The sequence below is a fragment of the Canis aureus genome, chromosome 3 (assembly GCF_053574225.1).
Source record: "Canis aureus isolate CA01 chromosome 3, VMU_Caureus_v.1.0, whole genome shotgun sequence".
NCBI lineage: Eukaryota > Metazoa > Chordata > Mammalia > Carnivora > Canidae > Canis > Canis aureus.
Window position 1 is genome coordinate 68,023,843 of NC_135613.1, and position 17,365 is coordinate 68,041,207.

The following is a 17,365-nucleotide window of genomic DNA, read 5'->3' on the forward strand; positions in this document are numbered from 1 at the left end:
AGCCCGACGTGGGACTGGATCCCAGGTCTCCAGGATCACACTCTAGGCTGAAGGCAGGCGCCAAACCACGGAGCTACCCAGGGATCCCTTTTTAAAAATATTTTAATTTACTTTTTTATTAAGCTCTATATACAATGTGGGGGTCAAACTCAGGGGCCCAAGATTAAGAATTGCATGCTCTACCAACTGAGCCAGCCAGGCACCCCTTCCCAGTCTTAGATCCAAGATATTTGATAAATAATTTGGAGATTACAAATGAAAGGCTTGTTTGGTGATAGTAACTCAAATCCTATTCATTTCTCTTGCGAATTAGCTGAAGGCATTGCTTATCAGTAGGAAAATATCACTTTTGGCATACCACCTCCTGCCTGGCAACAGGATTAACTGCAGAGACTCACTAAGGTCTTTTATGCATATTTATCCAGAGTTCTTTCAGATTTGTTGTTGAAAATGAGTGCCAAAATCAGAGGAGGAGAGAGAGGAACTGATATTCCTTGAACTCTGACAAGGGCTTTTACCTACATTTCCTCCTGGATTTACTCTTTACAAGTGTACAAATCAGCTCCACGTGTTACAAATGTAATACCTAAGGACTAGAAAGGTTGACTTGCTAAATTTATACTATTAGTAAGTAGTAGAGACAGCCATTCTGACTTAATATCCCCAGAGTCCCCTAAATCATAATGTAGTGATTAAATGGATCTGCTGTATTTTTACATTTATTTTTTAAAAATACAGAATATTCAAACACAAGACAGTTATCTGTTGCTGAATAGTATTTTATTAGCTTAATAATTTGGGCCTGCCCTTAGCATTAATAAGCTTCAGCACTAATCACAAGATTTTCATTCACTGGTGGGGAAATTTTCTTGTTTTAAAAAATGCAGTTAGAGAAAGGGCATCTATTTCTTGGGGGCTGCAGTGACTGCAGGCTTTTCTTCACGGGTGATGGGAATGGTGCGCTCAGGGCCTGAGGCCTGCTTCCTTGGTCCATTCACAGTGAGGACCCCATCAGATGACAGGGATGAAGTAATGGCAAGAGGATCCACATCGGCTGGGATCCTGTATTTCCTGTGGAACTCCCGGGAGATGAAACCATGTTCATCCTAATCCAAGAGAAAGAAGAAAGAGAGAGATAAGAACAGGAAATGGCACCACTTGCTGAGAACTCAGACATTCTCCTTCCTCTGACATGTGACCATACACCACTGCAACAAGAAAAAACCAAATGACTGTTCTGTTTGGGGCTAAAAAAAAAGTTGCCTAAGTGGTCACTCCCACCAATGAGAGTCTGAGAAATCTGAAACAGTGAAAACTGCACAGCTCTTCAAACTGAAGCATAGATATCTCTAGGAGTATTTCCCAAAGGTTTATATCAGTGTTGGGCCTACTGAAATATCATTCAGCACTGAAGATCTGAGTCCCTAAAGAAGTCCAGAAATTATCCTGACTCTTCAGGAATGTCCCAGAATGTCCCAGACCAACAGGACCACTGCTAAAACAACGACAACAATAAAACTTCATCCAGGGAGACTATGACCCAAACTTAAATCACATAAACAAAGCTGAAACAGACCAAGGACCTCAAACTATACTGTTTGATGCACAAGTATATGGGTTCTCAATAATCGGTAAGAAGCAGACTCTTTTAAAAACCCTCCCAGAAATTAATGAGAAGCTATTTCATTCTCTAGAATTCTGCTAAAAACTACCTGACCCCAACCTTTATACAGCTCAATCTCAAGCATTTATGCAGACAGGCTATCAATGAACTGATTTCCACATGGGCTTCAGGGTTCTAGCTGCTGAATGCAGCTCTGAAACTTAGACAAACCCAAGTAGTTCAGCATTTTAGATGAGCTAAAGATGAGAGCATTCTGGAACATCCAAAAGAAAGGCTCAAAGTCAAAGGTCTTCAGGATACGCGCAATTCATTTAATTATGTAAAGTAACCTGGTGTCTGACAAGCACTATTCCTAAATCAGTGGTCCTTAACTTTGAATGTTTATTAGAATAACCTAGGGAGCTTTTAGAAATGCTGATGCCTGGGGCCCACTTCTAAAACAATTTGATTTAATTGGTCTGGGATATGTCTAAGCGCTGAGATTTTTCTTTTCCATTCCCCTAATGATTCTAAGGTGGCCAAATACCACTGGCTTAAATGGGAAATAAACATCCCATATATCCCACCTAAGGCAATCATATCAAAACAAACAATAAGACCTCTTCTCTGGCCCAAACAAAAATAGGTTGTCCCGGTCCCAGACCCTCATGGCTTAAGACTGGACAGTTGCCAGGCTAAGAGGCTGACGGTAGAGTCTGGCATGTAGCACACAGTGGATGAATGAGCAGAAGAGAAAACACACTACACACCTGGCGCTCTTCATGTTTGCCATGCACCTCAATCACATCTCCCAACACCTTGACCTTGAGCTCCTCTGGGGAGAAGTGCTTCACATCCAGGTTGACAGAGAATCTGTCCTTCTCCAGACGCATCTAGAAATAGCAAGAGAGGAGAGGGTAGGAGAAAAGATGGTAGGAATGTGGATTGCATCAGTGCAGTCTCTTCGTTCTGCAGACTCGCTTTCTCTCCAGGTAGTTCATCCTTCTGTTTTTGGGTCAAAATCCCTTTTTGAATAAACATGGCTCTCTGGTTCAGGGGAGCCACTGGAGTGGTACCCAAGGCATGCCTCACGGTCATCAGACCCAAATTTCATGTACAGGGACAGGAAGAAAGACAGGCTACCCAGGGGAGCAATCGCAAGGATGGATCTGGACACGGCTCCTGCTGCCTCTCTGACCCCAATGCCTGGCCTTGTCATTTGTCTGTGAGACAAAGGCCCTTTCTTTTTACTCAGGCCCCTGCCAATTTTCCCACCCACTCAATCTGGAATGTTCTGCTGGTCTTGATTGTCCTTCCAAAGCCCTTGCTCACTCAGCTCCTGTTTACTCACATTTGAATATTTATTTTTAAACCAAAGCGTTCTCTGTGACAGCTCTGTCAAGCTTATCTGTTCACCCCCTTTCTCCCACCCTCTTAGGACAAGCGGGGGTCCCAAGACTGGACTTATGCCCTGTTCTTATCAGGTTTGGACACAGGTCAGTGCCCTGTCACAGTGCTGAGAAACCTGGAAAATCTTAGAGGAAGGAATAGAAAGAAAGTAAACAGTGTTTGCTGTCTTCAGCTCCATTCAGTGGAAGTGAAAAGCTCAGAATGAGGCAGGACTGTTTCCTGACTCTGAAACTTGAGATGCTAACATTTGTCAGGAGTATGAGATATCAGAAGAGGCGAGCAAAGGAGTCTGAAGGCAGCTCTTTCCCTGTAGATCTTTCTGAACCAAACCAGAAAGGGGCATCCTACTTAGAAGTTAGGAGATAGAGGGCGATCTTCACAGCCCGTGGAGAAAAGGCAGTAAGTAGGACACAGTGGAGCATCAAATACAAACAGGTAAACTGGTGGAAAGAACCAGTAGCCTAGTGTTTCTTAAACCCTGGTGGACGTACAAGTGCCTAAGATGCTTAGACATAGCCATATTCAGGCAGAGAGAAAAAGGAGAGCAGGTGGATATGTTTCCAGGAGGTTCTAGGAAGAACTCTCCTCTCCTGGCAGAAACTTACCTCTGAGAGCCCGGTGTCAATCCAGCTGGGTGCCCGCAGGAATGAGGGTGGCCGAAGGTAGAAGGGGCTCAGGGAAGTAGAAGTTGGGAAGAGATCGGACTCCAACAGGTGCTCTCCGAAGAACTGGTCAAAGAGGCGGCTGGGGGAGTGGAAGGGAAAGAAGGGGCGGCGGATCCAGGGGTGGTGGATGGCGATGTCCATGGTGGCTAGGTTGAGTGGAGGGGGTCAGCTGGCTGGTCAGCTCCTTCAGCCGCAGCTACAGCCAGCCCCTTATATACGCAGTCTTGTGAAGCTTCTGGAATGGTGATGTCAGGAGTTTTATTATCCCAGCTCACCACCCGTTCATGGAGACTTGTGATCGGGGATTTGGCAGTGTGACACATACCCAGTACTCACTGAGCTAAGAAAAGAGAAATACAAACACGTCTGAGCTGGCCAGTGACTTGTCCTGGTCCTGTTGCACTAGCTTTCCGTCCACACCCAGTAGTGCCCCCCCACACCCCCTTCTCTGGAGTTGGGAGGGAGTCAGGAATCCCAAGCAGGCGGCTGTTGTGCCCCTCCTCCTCCTCTCCAGCCTAGCGTGCCAGGGGAATTGGGCCAGTGACTATCTTGGGCCTGGGCAGGAACTGGAATCTTCCTAGGCTGGGCCCCAGGGACATTAACTCTTTATGGGTCCCTGGAGGAGAGCAGCCATCACCAGCAAGTCAGCGCCAGGCAGATATCTGTGTGGCGCCCGGGCTTGACCCTGGTTCAGGAGAGGACCCTGACATTCGTCTGGGCAGAAGACCCTTCACCCCACTCCAAAAAAGGGTGGGAAAGTTTCTTGCATCTTTCACCTTACACGGCGGCAGAACGTTAAAACCGGGACAGCTTTGTGCAGTCGGGTGTAGGGTGCCCGGGACTTAGGAGGACAGAGGGAGGGAATGTGGAAAATGTGCCCACGGTGAGGGTGAGGGTCGCAGCTAGGCCGCTGCAGGGCCTCGGGACCGGCCTCCCGCCGCAGCTCGCAGCTCGCAGCTCGCAGCTCCAGCTCGCTGCCCAGCCAGGACCCCCCGCTGTCCCCTCGGGCCGCCTGCGACAGCTGCAGGGCGTGCGGGGGGGGGGGGGGGCGCGGGGGTCCAGGCAGCGCGGGTCACACACTTGTCGCTGGCGCTCAGGGGCCCGGCCCCCGCCCCTCCCCCACCCCGGGCTCCGCACTATTTTGGGTGGTGTAGACCCCGCCCCCACCTCGGACCGAGCCCTGGCCGGCCCCGCAGCTGGAGGGGTCGCTGCTCTGTTGGGGCTGCAGCTCGGAGCAGAGCCGCCGACGCCTCGCAGCCATGTCGGGCCGCTCGGTGCCCCACGCCCACCCGGCCACCACCGAGTACGAATTCGCCAACCCCAGCCGCCTGGGCGAGCAGCGCTTCGGAGAAGGTATGGCACAGACGCCACCCCCGGCCTCCCGCCCCCACCTCCTGAGATTCCGGGCTGACCTCCCGACAGTGCTGGCCTCCACCCCACTCCCGGCTTAACTGAACTCCTGGGGCGAGCCGTCTCCCACCCGGACCCCCCCCGCCCCCGCCCCCGCCAAGCAGGGCTCCGTCCCCTTCCCGCTGACCTCGGGGCAGATGCCCGGCCCTGACCCCCTGGCTGGGCCCGTGCTCCCCTCTGTCCCGCGGTCCCCGCCCGGCCTGCCCTCTGCACCCCCATCTCGGCCCCTGGCCCCCTCCTGCCCCCCCCCCCCGCCCTCCCTGGCCCTCACCCCTCGTCCCCGGCTCATCCTGCCTCATCCTGCCCCTCAGGCCTCCTGCCCGAAGAGATCCTGACCCCCACCCTCTACCATGGCTACTATGTCCGGCCCCGGGCCGCCCGCGCCGCCGAGGGTAGCAGGGCAGGGGCGTCGGAGCTTCGGCTCAGCGACGGCAAGTTCCAGGCGTTTCTGGACGTGAGCCACTTTACGCCCGACGAGGTGACCGTAAGGACTGTGGACAACCTGCTGGAGGTGTCTGCCCGGCACCCCCAGCGCCTGGACCGCCACGGCTTCGTGTCCCGGGAGTTCTGCCGCACCTACGTCTTGCCCGCCGATGTGGACCCCTGGCGGGTCCGGGCGGCTCTCTCCCACGATGGCATCCTTAACCTGGAGGCACCTCGGGGTGGCCGACATTTGGACACGGAGGTCAATGAGGTCTATATCTCCCTGCTCCCTGCACCTCCCGATCCAGACGAAGAGGAGGAGGCAACCAGGGTTGAGCCCTGAGTGTCACTGAGCCAGCACCCAGCGAACCCCTTTCTACCCCCCGCGGTGGTATGAGCAGCTGCCCACCGCCCCAGAGGTAGCCGCATCCTTGGGGGGAGGGGGAGAGTGCATGGCCCACAATGTATGGTTTGGTCCCTTGAGACATGTCATAGCCTTTGGTTTAGTTCTGGGTGGAGCTGAATAAACCCAAATCTCAGGGCCTTGTTTGTGCTGCTCCCTGTTCTGTGGCCTGGACGATGGGATGGGCAGGGAGGGAAGAGGCCATAGCCAGCGAGACAAAAGCTCCTCCGTTAGATGTGCCCCACGTCACAGCACCCTGAGCTCACACTTGGATGCTGAGATCATACCCAGAAGCTGACACTGGCTCCAGATCAAATTCCTAGCTGTAATTTTCTCACAATGCAACAAAAGAGAGAGTGATCCTGGGAGGGGAAAGGGATATGCCATCCAAACAGCCCAGAGGGCACTGTCTGAGCTGGTGATTAGAGACACAAAAACAAGGGTCTCCAGCCTGTCTGGCCTGTTTCGGGTAGGGGTTGGGAAAACAGTGTTAGCTGGAGAGAGTTGCCTAAAGCCCTGTTTTCCCAGAGTAAGATCTATCCACTGAAAATGGTCCCTGATTCTGAGCGGTGGAGGCATACACAGGGCACAGACACAGACGCCTCTGCCATTGTCACCAAACCACCAAGTGTCTCCAACCTGTGCACAGGGTCTATGAGAGAAAGCATCTGTTTCTAATCTTGGAACATCCCAAAGAGAGGAATCACTTAGTCCAAGACTAAATGCAGGGGCACTAGAGCTATTTATATGGTGATGGCGGCCAGGGAATCTTCCTTTGGAAGCAGACTCTTAATACTAGGGACATGGTGTGTTCAGAAAAGTGTGGGCATCTGGCTCCTCAGTTACTCTCTGTAGTTTGTGCATGTGTTGATTTGAGAAGGGTCCATAAGACCTCCTTGCCCCAAAATATATATTTTACCAGGTTGTGGTGGACACCTGAAATTCTTCCATTTAAGTGGTTGATTCTGAACTTTTTAAGGTTACAGACCCGGCTGAAAAATCTAGCAAAAGCCGTATGATCCTCTTCCCAGAAAAATACACTCAAGCTTGCCTTAACGATTTGAACAGGTTCACACAGCTCTTGAGATCCATTCCTATAACCCCTTCTTAGGGATCTGTGGATTCTCAAGATAAGAGCCCTCATTCAAATAATTCAATTCTTGGTTAAAGGATTACCATTTAACAAAAACGAAAGCGTACCTCAGAGAAATAACTATTGACACATTCATTTGTTCATCCATTCACTCGACAAGTGTTTCTCAACCCCCAGGTAAGGCACTGTGGTGGATGTACATTATAAACATAATTTTTTTTAAATGCTCTTTTATTGTCTACTTTCAGGAACCTTACATCTAGTTGAGAAGAAAAAGAAATAGAAGAGATCTTTATTCAGACTTCAGCCAGAATGATTTCCATTGATCTATTTTGGAATTGTTATTATTATTATTATTATTATTATTATTATTATTATTATTATGTTAGTTTTATTTCAAAGAGGGGGTTCCTTAGCTAGAAAAAAACTCAAAACCTCTGATTTAGTCCAAATCCCCATACCACTGAAATTCTTTTACAACTATTAGTCAACTTCCTCTTGGGACTTTTTTAAGTGAAAGAGAACTTAGAACTTTGTAAGTTCTTTTTGGCAGTTCTTCATCAGAACTTTTTGGATGTATTTCTCATAAATTCTTCCTTTTGTTGACCCCAAATCTTCATTTCAGTAACTTCTGCTCATTGGTCTGGTCATGTCCAGAAAATAAATGCAATCCTTCTTTCACTTAGGAGTCCTTTACAGATATTTTAAAATAATCATCCTGTCCTCTAAAAGCTTCTCTTTCCCAAGTAATATACCAAATTCTTTTAACCATATCTTATAGGACATTTTTTTAAAGTTTGTTTGTTTATTTATTTGTTTGTTTGTTTGTTTATGCAATACCTACACCAAACATGGGGCTCAGATTCACAACCCCAAGATCAAGAGTTGCACGCTCCTCAGACTGAGCCAGCCAGGTGCCCCTAGGACTTTCCAAACCACTTGTTACCTAGACAACTTTCTCTTGAACACACTGGCTTTTGACAATGTAACTTGAAATTCAACATGTAGACCTAAAATTATTATTCCAGTCATGGGCCCACTGGAACAGACTTCCATGAATCATTGATACCCTTATTTATCATTCTAGAATTCCATAAATGCTGCTTAAGGTATATCATACCACAGTACACTGTGGTTTCCTATGGAGTTTCTGGTCATAAAATCTCTTTGGTGTTTTCCTTTAAAATTTTCCTTTACATTTCCTGAGGCTGGGTGGCTGAGTGAGTTAAGCGGCTGCCTTTGGCTCAAGTCACCATCTCAGGGGCCTGGGATTGAGCCCTGTGTTGGGCTCCCTGCTCAGTGAGGAGTCTGCTCTTCCTTCTCCCTCCACTCCTCCATCCCCCCACTCTTGTTCTCTTTCTCTCACTCTTGTTCTCTCGATAAATAAAATCTTATTTAAAAACTCCCTTTAAATTAGAGAAAGTGGCTGAAAAGAGACAAGATTTTGGAGGGCTTTGAGTGCCAGGCTAAGAAGTTTGGGTATCGGGGTGAAAGGAATACAGTTAATACTAGAATACAGAAGGAATTACCGGGGAGAAGCACAGCCATGAAGTAAGACGCTAGTGCAATGATCCGGCACAAAATAATAAAGTAAGATGCTTTGCCATCTGACAATTAGCTGAGAACAAGAAGTAATAGCAATAGCTAGAAATTAATGAAAGCTTCCCATGTGCCAGGCTGTGGACAAGAGCTTTATTTACTTTATCTCATTTAATGTTCACCAAAATCCTATAAAACTATCACTCCCATTATTCCCATTTCTCTTAAGGAAAAAAATATGGGGAGGAAGGGAGTGTGCAGGCCACTCCCTATGGAGCCCAGGGCTGAGCTATGGGTCCTGAACACCCAGCAGGGGCACACAGATAACCGGACATCTGAGCAAGATGGGTTGGGAGCATTGAAGACAAGCTCACAAATTTTCCCAGAGCCCATATCGTCTACAGAGGAATTTGCTCAACTGCATCCTACTTGCTGGTGAGAGTAGAATGAATATAACATTGGCATTGGAAGGAGAAGCTGAGTTGAGTTGGAAGTGGAGCTTCTGTAGTTCTGTACTGGGATGAGGAAGTAAGAGATCAGGAAGTGCTGACGCCATGCCAATCCTAGAACCATATGATTTTTGACCACAAAGGGGATTAGGTAATGAGTCTAGTCCTCTCTTTTCACCCAAGTAGAAAAAGTGACCTGCCCACATTAATTCCAAAAGCAAGGGAGCATATAAAAGGAATCAATTTCTCTAAATTTAAGTTTCCAGGAGACTCCAGTATTCAAACCCAGATTCTGGACAGGGACAATAAGAACCTGATACTGGTTACTTTGAAAGTGAAACTCCATTAAACCTGAGTAGTGCTGGGGAAACATATGGTAAGAGTCTTCACTCCATTATAGAGGCTATATTTCAATGACCGTTTAAGGTGGTAGAGAAACATTTCCTAAGGAAACCCAGAGCCCCTTCCTATCTCAGGTTTCTTTTCACTGAAGCTTGAAGCTCAACATTCATGGCTTCATCAAAGCAGCTCCAAATCCCAAAGGTGAGATAGCTCTCACCTGGAGCCCATGTGTGTTCCTCTACCCCTTGGCTGGAAACAGTCACCTGGGAATCACTCCAGCAGGTGGCTTCCAAAGTCCAACCGGCTAGGTTGAAATCTGACACTGACAGAGACTCCCTGGGAACTGCTGTTGAAAGCTAAACCAGGAACCAGGAAATCCACAACCCTCTATGTAGAAAAACAGCTGGGCTCCCTCCGAGACAGAGCACCATGGGAAACCAGCTCTGCTGCCGGGGATGCTGGTGAGTAGGGGCAGAGTGGGGGAGGGTAATGGCTCTGTTGGTGGACGTGGAGGCCCAGAGAATAAGAGAAAGCCTACAGATAGTTCTCTACCAACCTCCCATTGCCACCTCCCTCTGCCAGGCACACCTCCAGGTGCCAACACCAGAGCATTACCTCTTTCTGTGTTGACTCCTTTCAGAAAGCCTCAGAAAACATAGCCAAACATGCTGACTGCCGCGTGGCCAGAGCAGGACTGGAATGGTGAATTGGCCTGGTTTCTCCTTGTCTTCCTCTTCTTCTCCTTTCCTTTTGCTCCCTTCCATTCTTCCCTGGATGATCATCATAATTATAATGTTCGAGAGCTACCAGGCTCTAGGCACTTTTCAAGCAATCTCCTTTACTCTTTCCAACAATAGTATGAGGGAGGTGGCCTTACTCCTCCTGTTTTTACAGCTGAGAAGCTGAGGCTCAGAGAAGTTAACTTCTCCCAGGTCACATGGCTAGTGAGCAAATAAACCAACATTCCAACCCAGGCCTGTCTGACTTCAGACCCCATACTTTCTACCCGTGCATAATACTGCCTCCCACATCAAGCAAAGCAGCTTTGGAGACATGTTATTTAAAAGAGATGAAGTAGAGAGGAGAATATCCATGGAATGTTTGATTAGAGCTTTCACACTTCCTTGCTGTGTGTGACCTTAGGCGAGTCCCGTAACTTCTCTTTGTCCTCAGGTAGACAATATAGCTAACACGACCTATGTTGTTTAGATTATAGGTTTGAAGAGCAGAGGATATGTGAAAGCCTCACAATAAATTATTTGTAGTGTCTTTACTGCTTTTTCCCAGAGATATAATCACTCTAAATCCCCAGACCTAGTTTTATCTTGTTTACTGTTTTCTTGGCTATATCTTCCATGTCTAGGTCAGTCTTGAGGATGTCTTGGTTGTGAAAAAAATCATCATCATATTTAGAGAAATAGATAAGGTCCTTTGAAAAGCTACATGTAATTTGGAATCAGTACATTGGGTTCCAGTCCTGTTCTTACTACTCGTTCAAACAAACATTTTTATTGAATGCCTATATGTACCAGATATAATGACAGATGCAGAGGATGTGGTAATAATAGGTAATTTGGCCCCTGCCTTCTTGCATAAGAAACCAAAGTTCTACGGATGCTTGGGTGGCTCAGTGGTTGAGCCTCTGCCCTTGGCTCAGGGTGTGATCCTGGGGTCTTGGGATCGTGTCCCACATCGGGCTCTTTGTATGGAGCCTTCTTCTCCCTCTGCCTATGTCTCTGCCTCGTACTCTCTCTGTCTCTCATGAATAAATAAATAAAATCTTTAAAAAAAAATAGAAACCAAAGTTCTAGGGCTTCACTTGGCCTATCTGTAAATTAGAAATGATAATGAGTTTCTCAGAAGCTAATCAGGATTGGTGGGGGTGGAGGGGTGCACTTTTTAAACTCTGAGATGTCCCATAGACATAGGACATTTAGGGTCTTCTAAAAATTTTTTTCCCCAAAGATTCATTTATTTGAGAGAGAGAGGGATATTGTATTCGGGGTAGGAGCAGAGGGGAAGCAGACTCCATACTGGGCAGAGAGCCCGACGCAGGCATGACTATATGACCCTAAGATCATGGCCTGAGCCAAAATCAAGAGTCCAATGCTCAACCGACCACCTGAACCACCTAAGTGCCCAGGCATCTAAGCATTTCTACAGAAAGTGTGTCACAGCTTCCTTTGCTTCCTTTGTGCCAAGTTTTCACAGTCTTCATTTTTGGTTAATTCTTTCTCTGATGGTGCTAATCATAGCAGTCAGCTTTTACTGATGTTCCTTATATGTCAGGTACCTGTATTTTACATTTTTTTTAATGTAATTCTTCCAAAAGTCCATGGGATTTAGCTTCTATTATTATCCTCATTTTGTTAATAAAAAATGAAAGCCTGATGAAGCTAAAAACTTGCTGAATATCACACGGCTAGTCTGATACCATCACTTTGACTCTAGGGCCTTGTTAGAAACACTACCCTGGATATTCCAACCAAAACATATTTTTTTCCTCTTAAAATATTATTAGGACCAGGGGCACCTGAGTAACTCAGTCAGTTAAGTGTCTGACTCTTGGTTTTTGCTCGAGTTAGGATTTCAGGCTCATGGAACTGAATCGCGCATCAGTCTCTGCACTCTGCAGGTAGTCTGCTTCAGATTCTCTCTCCCTCTCCCTCCTACTCACTCTCTCTCTTCCCCAAATAAATAAATTTTTAAAAAATTTTAAGTATTAATAGGACTGGATAAATATTGTTCTCCTCTGATTCTTACTATCTCAATAAACTTAGAGACTTTAAGACAGTATGATGATTAAAAAGATTTTTATTTTAAAATATCATTATTATTATTATTTTCTGATTATAAAAGTAACACACATTCACTGAAGAAATTTTGGAAAATACCAAAGAGCAGAAAATAGGAAGCAACCATAAATATTCTAAATATATTTATAGCAACCATAAATGGCAGGAACATTTTAGTATATTTCCATGTAATCCTTTTTTTTTTTTTTTTTTGGCGCACTTCACAGTTACATTTATTCATGCCACAAAGGAAACAACACATCTACAAGTGTACAGCAATGCTTCATGTTCCCATCTAACAGAGCTTGCTGAGATTTACAGCCAGACTGAAGTTCTATCTGATTTGTACTCCAAGCAAAACTGGATAATGATGACCATGAGCAGGTGCCAGGACTCAAAGCTCTCATAGTTTTACTTCTTTTATCAGCAATCCTGATTTTATAAACGGTGAAGTCCATCAATCCCATTCCTACCCAAATCTCCTGGTAAACTTGGGTATTATAGGCCTCTATGAGGGATCCAAACATTTTAAACAAGGCTTTGAAGCATCTCAGCACAGAATCCCTGGCTCAGACTGTCCCAACCTGCACAGCCAATGACTCGGAAAGGTCACTTCCATGTAATCCTTTTGAAATGTTTACATGCATAGCTTTTATCCCAAAACATGCCTTATTATCTTTTTGTTAACTTAATAAGCTTTTCCGTGCTATTAGATGTTCTTCCAACATGTTTCTTAAACAGATGTATAATGGTCCATTTATTGAAGATGCCATTTATTTAGTCAATTCCCAATGTTAGACATATAGGATATTTACTATTTTTTTGCAAATTGCAAAAAAATATGTCCAACATTGGGAATATTTCCAGTCAGAAATATCCTATATATCCATTCCCTTGTAAACAATGCTACAATGAGCATCCATATTTGCACCTGATTATTTCTTAGGATATGGAACTGCTATAGCAGAGGGTACACACTTTATGTTTAAGCCTCCTCATACTTCTTATCAATTGCCATGCAGGAAAATTGAGCCAGTTTTTATTCATACTGCCAATATAAGAGAGTGCCTATTTAGCTTCCTGAATTCTGAGCTAAAAATAAAATCCCATCAGCTATTAGTCTAACTGAATATTCCATTTAGGTTGTGTCCAGGCACTGTATAGTATCCAGCTTGGGAAAGGCTCCATTCACTAAAATTGGTCGCCCAAATCTGTTACTTTAGAATTTATATTCTCTTTATCCATTTAAGTAGAAGTAAGTAGAACAGTCTCGACAAGGGCAAGGAATTAGAGGCTAGGATAAGGCTATGAATAGACAGAGGTAAAAAAAAAAATTTTTTTTTAAGAAAAGGAAGAGCTAGGGCAGCCCTGGTGGCTCAGTGGTTTAGCGCCGCCTTCAGCCCAGGGTGTGATCCTGGAGACCCGGGATCGAGTCCCACATCAAGCTTCCTGCATGGAGCCTGCTTCTCTCCCTGCCTGTGTCTCTGCCTCTCTCTCTCTCTCTCTCTGTGTCTCTCATGAATAAATAAAATCTTTAAATTAAAAAAAAAAAAAAGAAAAGAAAGGGAAGAGCTAAAGTGGCAGAAGTAGAAACACCTAGAAGTGGTTTCAAAGCTTTTCCTCCTGAACCACGTGTAAAGTTCAGATGGTGATTCTATTTGCTCTCAACTTAACAAGCTGCATTAAAACCAAAAGTCAAACCAAAACACAAACAAATATATGCGGGAAAATCCTAATTTTTTCCACAGGAGGAAAAAGGACATGATCTAGAAGTTTCCCTCCCTCCCTCTTTCTTTTTAGCTAGCAAAAGAAGGAAATTTCCTTAGGGGGACAGAATTCAGACAGATAGGGCTGGCTCTGGCGAGAGTTGGAAATGTACTAGCAAGAAAAAGCATCCGGAGTAAGCCCCAAACTATTCAGCCTATTTCCTCAGACAAGTGTTTTTCTCTGGCCATCAAACAGTTGACAGTCACGTAGACACAGTGGCTCCACCAGGGACCCCAGGGGCTCAGAAATGAGTCTGTCCTACAGCTCAGAAATGAGGTCTGTCCTGCAACAAGGGCAAGGCAGCTGAGTCACTCACCAAATTCAGAGCTCCCTGTGCTGTGGATGTTAAAGGTTAAATATCTCTCACTTTCTCTGTTAATTAAAAACAAGGACAGAGAAGCAGGAAGGGAGATCACATGTTAGAAAAGGGCTTTGAGGAGTCCTAACCAGTAAGCCCTGGTTGTGGCAGCTCCTGTGACTCCCAGATGAGAATCCCATGTTAGCAGAGACCCTGAAAAAAGAAGCACTGAAGCAGCAGCAAGAGGGTCTCTGAATCCAGGAATATTCCATTATTTGGCAGGTTTCCCTTACCCTCTGCTGGGATTAGCCTGCTAGACAATCCCAGAATAGCCCTCAACCCAGCTATATCCCTGGCATGTTGTGCCTAGTTGCCTGAGGCTGTATTTTGGGTTTAGTTATGTCAGTTGTACCACTTCACCTTCCAGAACCATCCTTGTGGGAGAGATACGGTACCATTGATAAATGCCTAGGCTGGCTTAGGGTGAAGCTTTGTTAGAAGGAAGTGAGGGAAGGTCATCCCAAAACGTTCAGGAGGACACAGAACAAATGATGAAGGTGGGAAGATGGAGGCCAGGTCCCTTACACGTAGGTGATCTGTGTTTCTTTTTACAGGAACTGCCCATCAATTGCCCAGAGGAAAAAGAAAACAGGTAACTGGATGTTGGGGGTGGGGGCTTGAAGTGGTCCAATTAGAGAAGTTGCTAGAACCTGTGTCTTTGGAAAAGGCAAAGGGATGAAAAAGAGGAGAAGCCTTAGAAGAGATAAAGGGAGATACTACACCTGAGAAAATCTTCCAGGATTCAAGACCAGCTTTGAGTCTCTGGGTCTTATCCTTTCCATCATCTCAGAGTGGCAAGGTTGGATGCTCATTCTTTCATTCACCCAGCAAAAATTAATTGAGCACTGATAGTGTATGCGAGGCGCTCTGCTGGGTCCCAAGGAGGCAGAGAGGCATAAGAAGGACACAAAGAGCTCAAAATCAAATTTGAGAGAATTGTTTACACATAAGCAAGTAACTGCAATGCAATCTACTAGTGCTATCATAGATTCACATTCATAGGAGAGTAAGAGTGCGGGAGAATGGGAGAAAACACCAATGTTGAAGGAATAATAGCAAGTTCTCAAGCTGGAAGAGGAAAACAGAGAAGGAAGGGTATTTTAGGCAGTGGAATTGTCTCACATAGAAGGAAGGAGAAGGAAGGAAGGAAGGAAGGAAGGAAGGAAGGAAGGAAGGAAGGAAGGAAGGAAGGAAGGAAGGAAGGAAGTAAGAAGGGGAAAGAAAGAAAGAAAAGGAAGTTAACCCTTCCTTGAAAGTGACCGATTGTGTGGTGTGGCTGAACACTTAGCACATTGTACTTTAATAGTCTGTATACTTATTTATCTCCCCTAGTAGACTGTAAGCTCTCCAAGGCAGAGAAAATAGCCTGCTCATCCTTTTATCCCCAGAACATGGCACACAGCCTGCCATATAATGGGCTGTCAACATTGTACTGTGTTAGGGGCCAGTGAAAAATGAGGATGGAAGATATTGTGGGCAGAGAATGAAAGGAGTTTGGATGTGAGAATGTCACCAAAGAGGTGAGAACAGGGGCAGGGAGATTAGTTAGAAGCCCACCATAATACTCAAACAGAGATTCCAAGAAGGCAATCTCAGCAGAGACAGAGAAGAGAGACTGAATTTAAGTTGGATTTCTTTCTCTCAGGAAGCCAAGCAAGACAGACACTGAAGCAGCAGCAGCAGCAGCAGCAGCAGCACAGGCACAAGCACAGTGCAAAGGTGATGACCGGCCTCTGTCCCTTCCAGGGGGCTGTTCTGACATGGGATCTGAGGACTCAGCATTTTCACCCTGTGACACATCTCCATTATCTGGAACCAGAAATTGCTGGTTCTGTCCCACAGAGGAGCAAGGCGAGGGGACATCAGAATCACTGACCTTGCTTTGTAGGTGAGGGGCAAAAGCAAGCCAAGAATCTCCCTTCATGCTGTCCATTTCTTGCAGGTCCATAACACAAGAGGACATACGTATGAGCAGGTGTTAGAGAAGCCCGGATCTCAGGAGAAGAGTCCAGGCCTCAGGTCCAAGGAGAGCAGCTTACATTATGCAGACATTCAAGTGTGCAGCTATACCCAGCCTCGCTCTGCTCGGCAGGTGAAACACCTCCAGTCAGAAAATGCAACGGAGTACGCAATCCTCCGCTTCCCACAGGCCACACCCCGCTATGACAGCAAGAATGGGACCCTGGTGTGAGCTCTGGGGAGGACGCACCTGTTTCCATCATTTTACCACTACTCCCTTGGGGGAGAATCTGCCTTGGGGAATTGGTTGGCAGCCCAGAGATGCCTGCCACGTTTTAAAGAACTCCAGAGTCCCATGAATGCCACCAGTCTTGCCCCCTCCCCTAGGCCTATCTTTTATTTGCCACCGTTAGCTTGGAGTTGTATTTGGGTTAGCTAGGTGTGGATGGAGCTCCACAAAATGAGGGGGCTAGGATGAGCCTGAAGGAAGTGTTTTGACCTCTACCTTTGCTCCTGCTTTCAAGAAAAGTGCTGACAGGCCAGGTTACCCCAGCACTTGAGCTGATTTTGTTGGGCTTAATTTAACGGTGTCTCTTTTACACACCTTACACTCCACAGTTTAAGAAGAAGAGGAGCTCTGGAAAAGCATTCTCAGTTCTTGTACACAGCCCCCCAGAGCTGGCTTGGGCAATTCCTTCGGTGGTGGGGTCAAAGGTCCCAGAACCTAAACAGACAAACGAGGGCAGGGACTGAGGCATGGAGGAAGCGATCTCTGACCATCGGTGACAAGGACTTCAAGTCATTTGACAGAAGTGCGTGACCTGGAAACTCCCCTTGGCTTGCAGGTGCAGAGCCGCTAGGATCAATAAATCACAAAAGGAATATCCCTGGTGGCGTTTTCCCGGGTGGGGGGCTGCGGGCTTTACCTAAGTAAAGCAGGACTCGCTCAGCCCAAGGGCAGCGGGGAAATTCAGACGCTTCGCGCGGGACCCCCCAGGCCTTGGCTGGGCGGAGCACGGATGTGGTTGGGGCGTCCAAGAGGCGGGTTCCCATCTTTGCATAAGGCTGAGCTCCCGGGGCCAGTCCGGGCATTCAGGGGGCGGAGCGGGCTCGGTCCGCAGGGGGCGGGGCCAAGGCGGCAGAGCCTGC

The 17,365-nt window shown here is 46.6% G+C and overlaps 3 protein-coding genes across 3 annotated transcripts; 2 read left to right on the forward strand and 1 right to left on the reverse strand.

Moving 5' to 3' along the window:
- Nucleotides 1–758: 758 nt before the first annotated feature.
- On the reverse strand, nucleotides 759–4,077 carry CRYAB (crystallin alpha B). The gene is made up of 3 exons (XM_077893508.1): nucleotides 3,619–4,077; nucleotides 2,374–2,496; nucleotides 759–1,106 (listed from the first exon to the last, which is right to left on the reverse strand). The coding sequence occupies exons 1-3, from the start codon at nucleotides 3,817–3,819 to the stop codon at nucleotides 903–905; spliced, it is 528 nt and encodes a 175-aa protein (XP_077749634.1). The 5' UTR covers nucleotides 3,820–4,077; the 3' UTR covers nucleotides 759–902.
- Nucleotides 4,078–4,813: 736 nt separating this feature from the next.
- Nucleotides 4,814–6,054, forward strand: HSPB2 (heat shock protein family B (small) member 2). The gene is made up of 2 exons (XM_077893506.1): nucleotides 4,814–5,031; nucleotides 5,400–6,054. The coding sequence occupies exons 1-2, from the start codon at nucleotides 4,938–4,940 to the stop codon at nucleotides 5,852–5,854; spliced, it is 549 nt and encodes a 182-aa protein (XP_077749632.1). The 5' UTR covers nucleotides 4,814–4,937; the 3' UTR covers nucleotides 5,855–6,054.
- Nucleotides 6,055–6,196: 142 nt separating this feature from the next.
- On the forward strand, nucleotides 6,197–17,098 carry C3H11orf52 (chromosome 3 C11orf52 homolog). Its single transcript, XM_077893511.1, has 4 exons — nucleotides 6,197–9,798; nucleotides 14,812–14,849; nucleotides 15,903–15,976; nucleotides 16,200–17,098. Exons 1-4 carry the CDS (start codon nucleotides 9,767–9,769, stop codon nucleotides 16,446–16,448), a joined length of 393 nt encoding a protein of 130 aa, XP_077749637.1. The 5' UTR covers nucleotides 6,197–9,766; the 3' UTR covers nucleotides 16,449–17,098.
- Nucleotides 17,099–17,365: the final 267 nt, after the last annotated feature.

Bases quoted from the DNA above. Each gene is read 5' to 3' on its own strand.
- CRYAB (XM_077893508.1), bottom strand. From the start codon at position 3,819: ATGGACATCGCCATCCACCACCCCTGGATCCGCCGCCCCTTCTTTCCC. The intron at 2,497-3,618 runs GTAAGTTTCTGC...TGCTATTTCTAG, and splicing joins TTGACACCGGGCTCTCAGAG to ATGCGTCTGGAGAAGGACAG. The intron at 1,107-2,373 runs GTGTGTAGTGTG...CTCTTGGATTAG, and splicing joins GCAAACATGAAGAGCGCCAG to GATGAACATGGTTTCATCTC.
- HSPB2 (XM_077893506.1), top strand. From the start codon at position 4,938: ATGTCGGGCCGCTCGGTGCCCCACGCCCACCCGGCCACCACCGAGTAC. The intron at 5,032-5,399 runs GTATGGCACAGA...CCTGCCCCTCAG, and splicing joins CGAGCAGCGCTTCGGAGAAG to GCCTCCTGCCCGAAGAGATC.
- C3H11orf52 (XM_077893511.1), top strand. From the start codon at position 9,767: ATGGGAAACCAGCTCTGCTGCCGGGGATGCTG. The intron at 9,799-14,811 runs GTGAGTAGGGGC...TTCTTTTTACAG, and splicing joins CTCTGCTGCCGGGGATGCTG to GAACTGCCCATCAATTGCCC. The intron at 14,850-15,902 runs GTAACTGGATGT...TCTTTCTCTCAG, and splicing joins CCAGAGGAAAAAGAAAACAG to GAAGCCAAGCAAGACAGACA.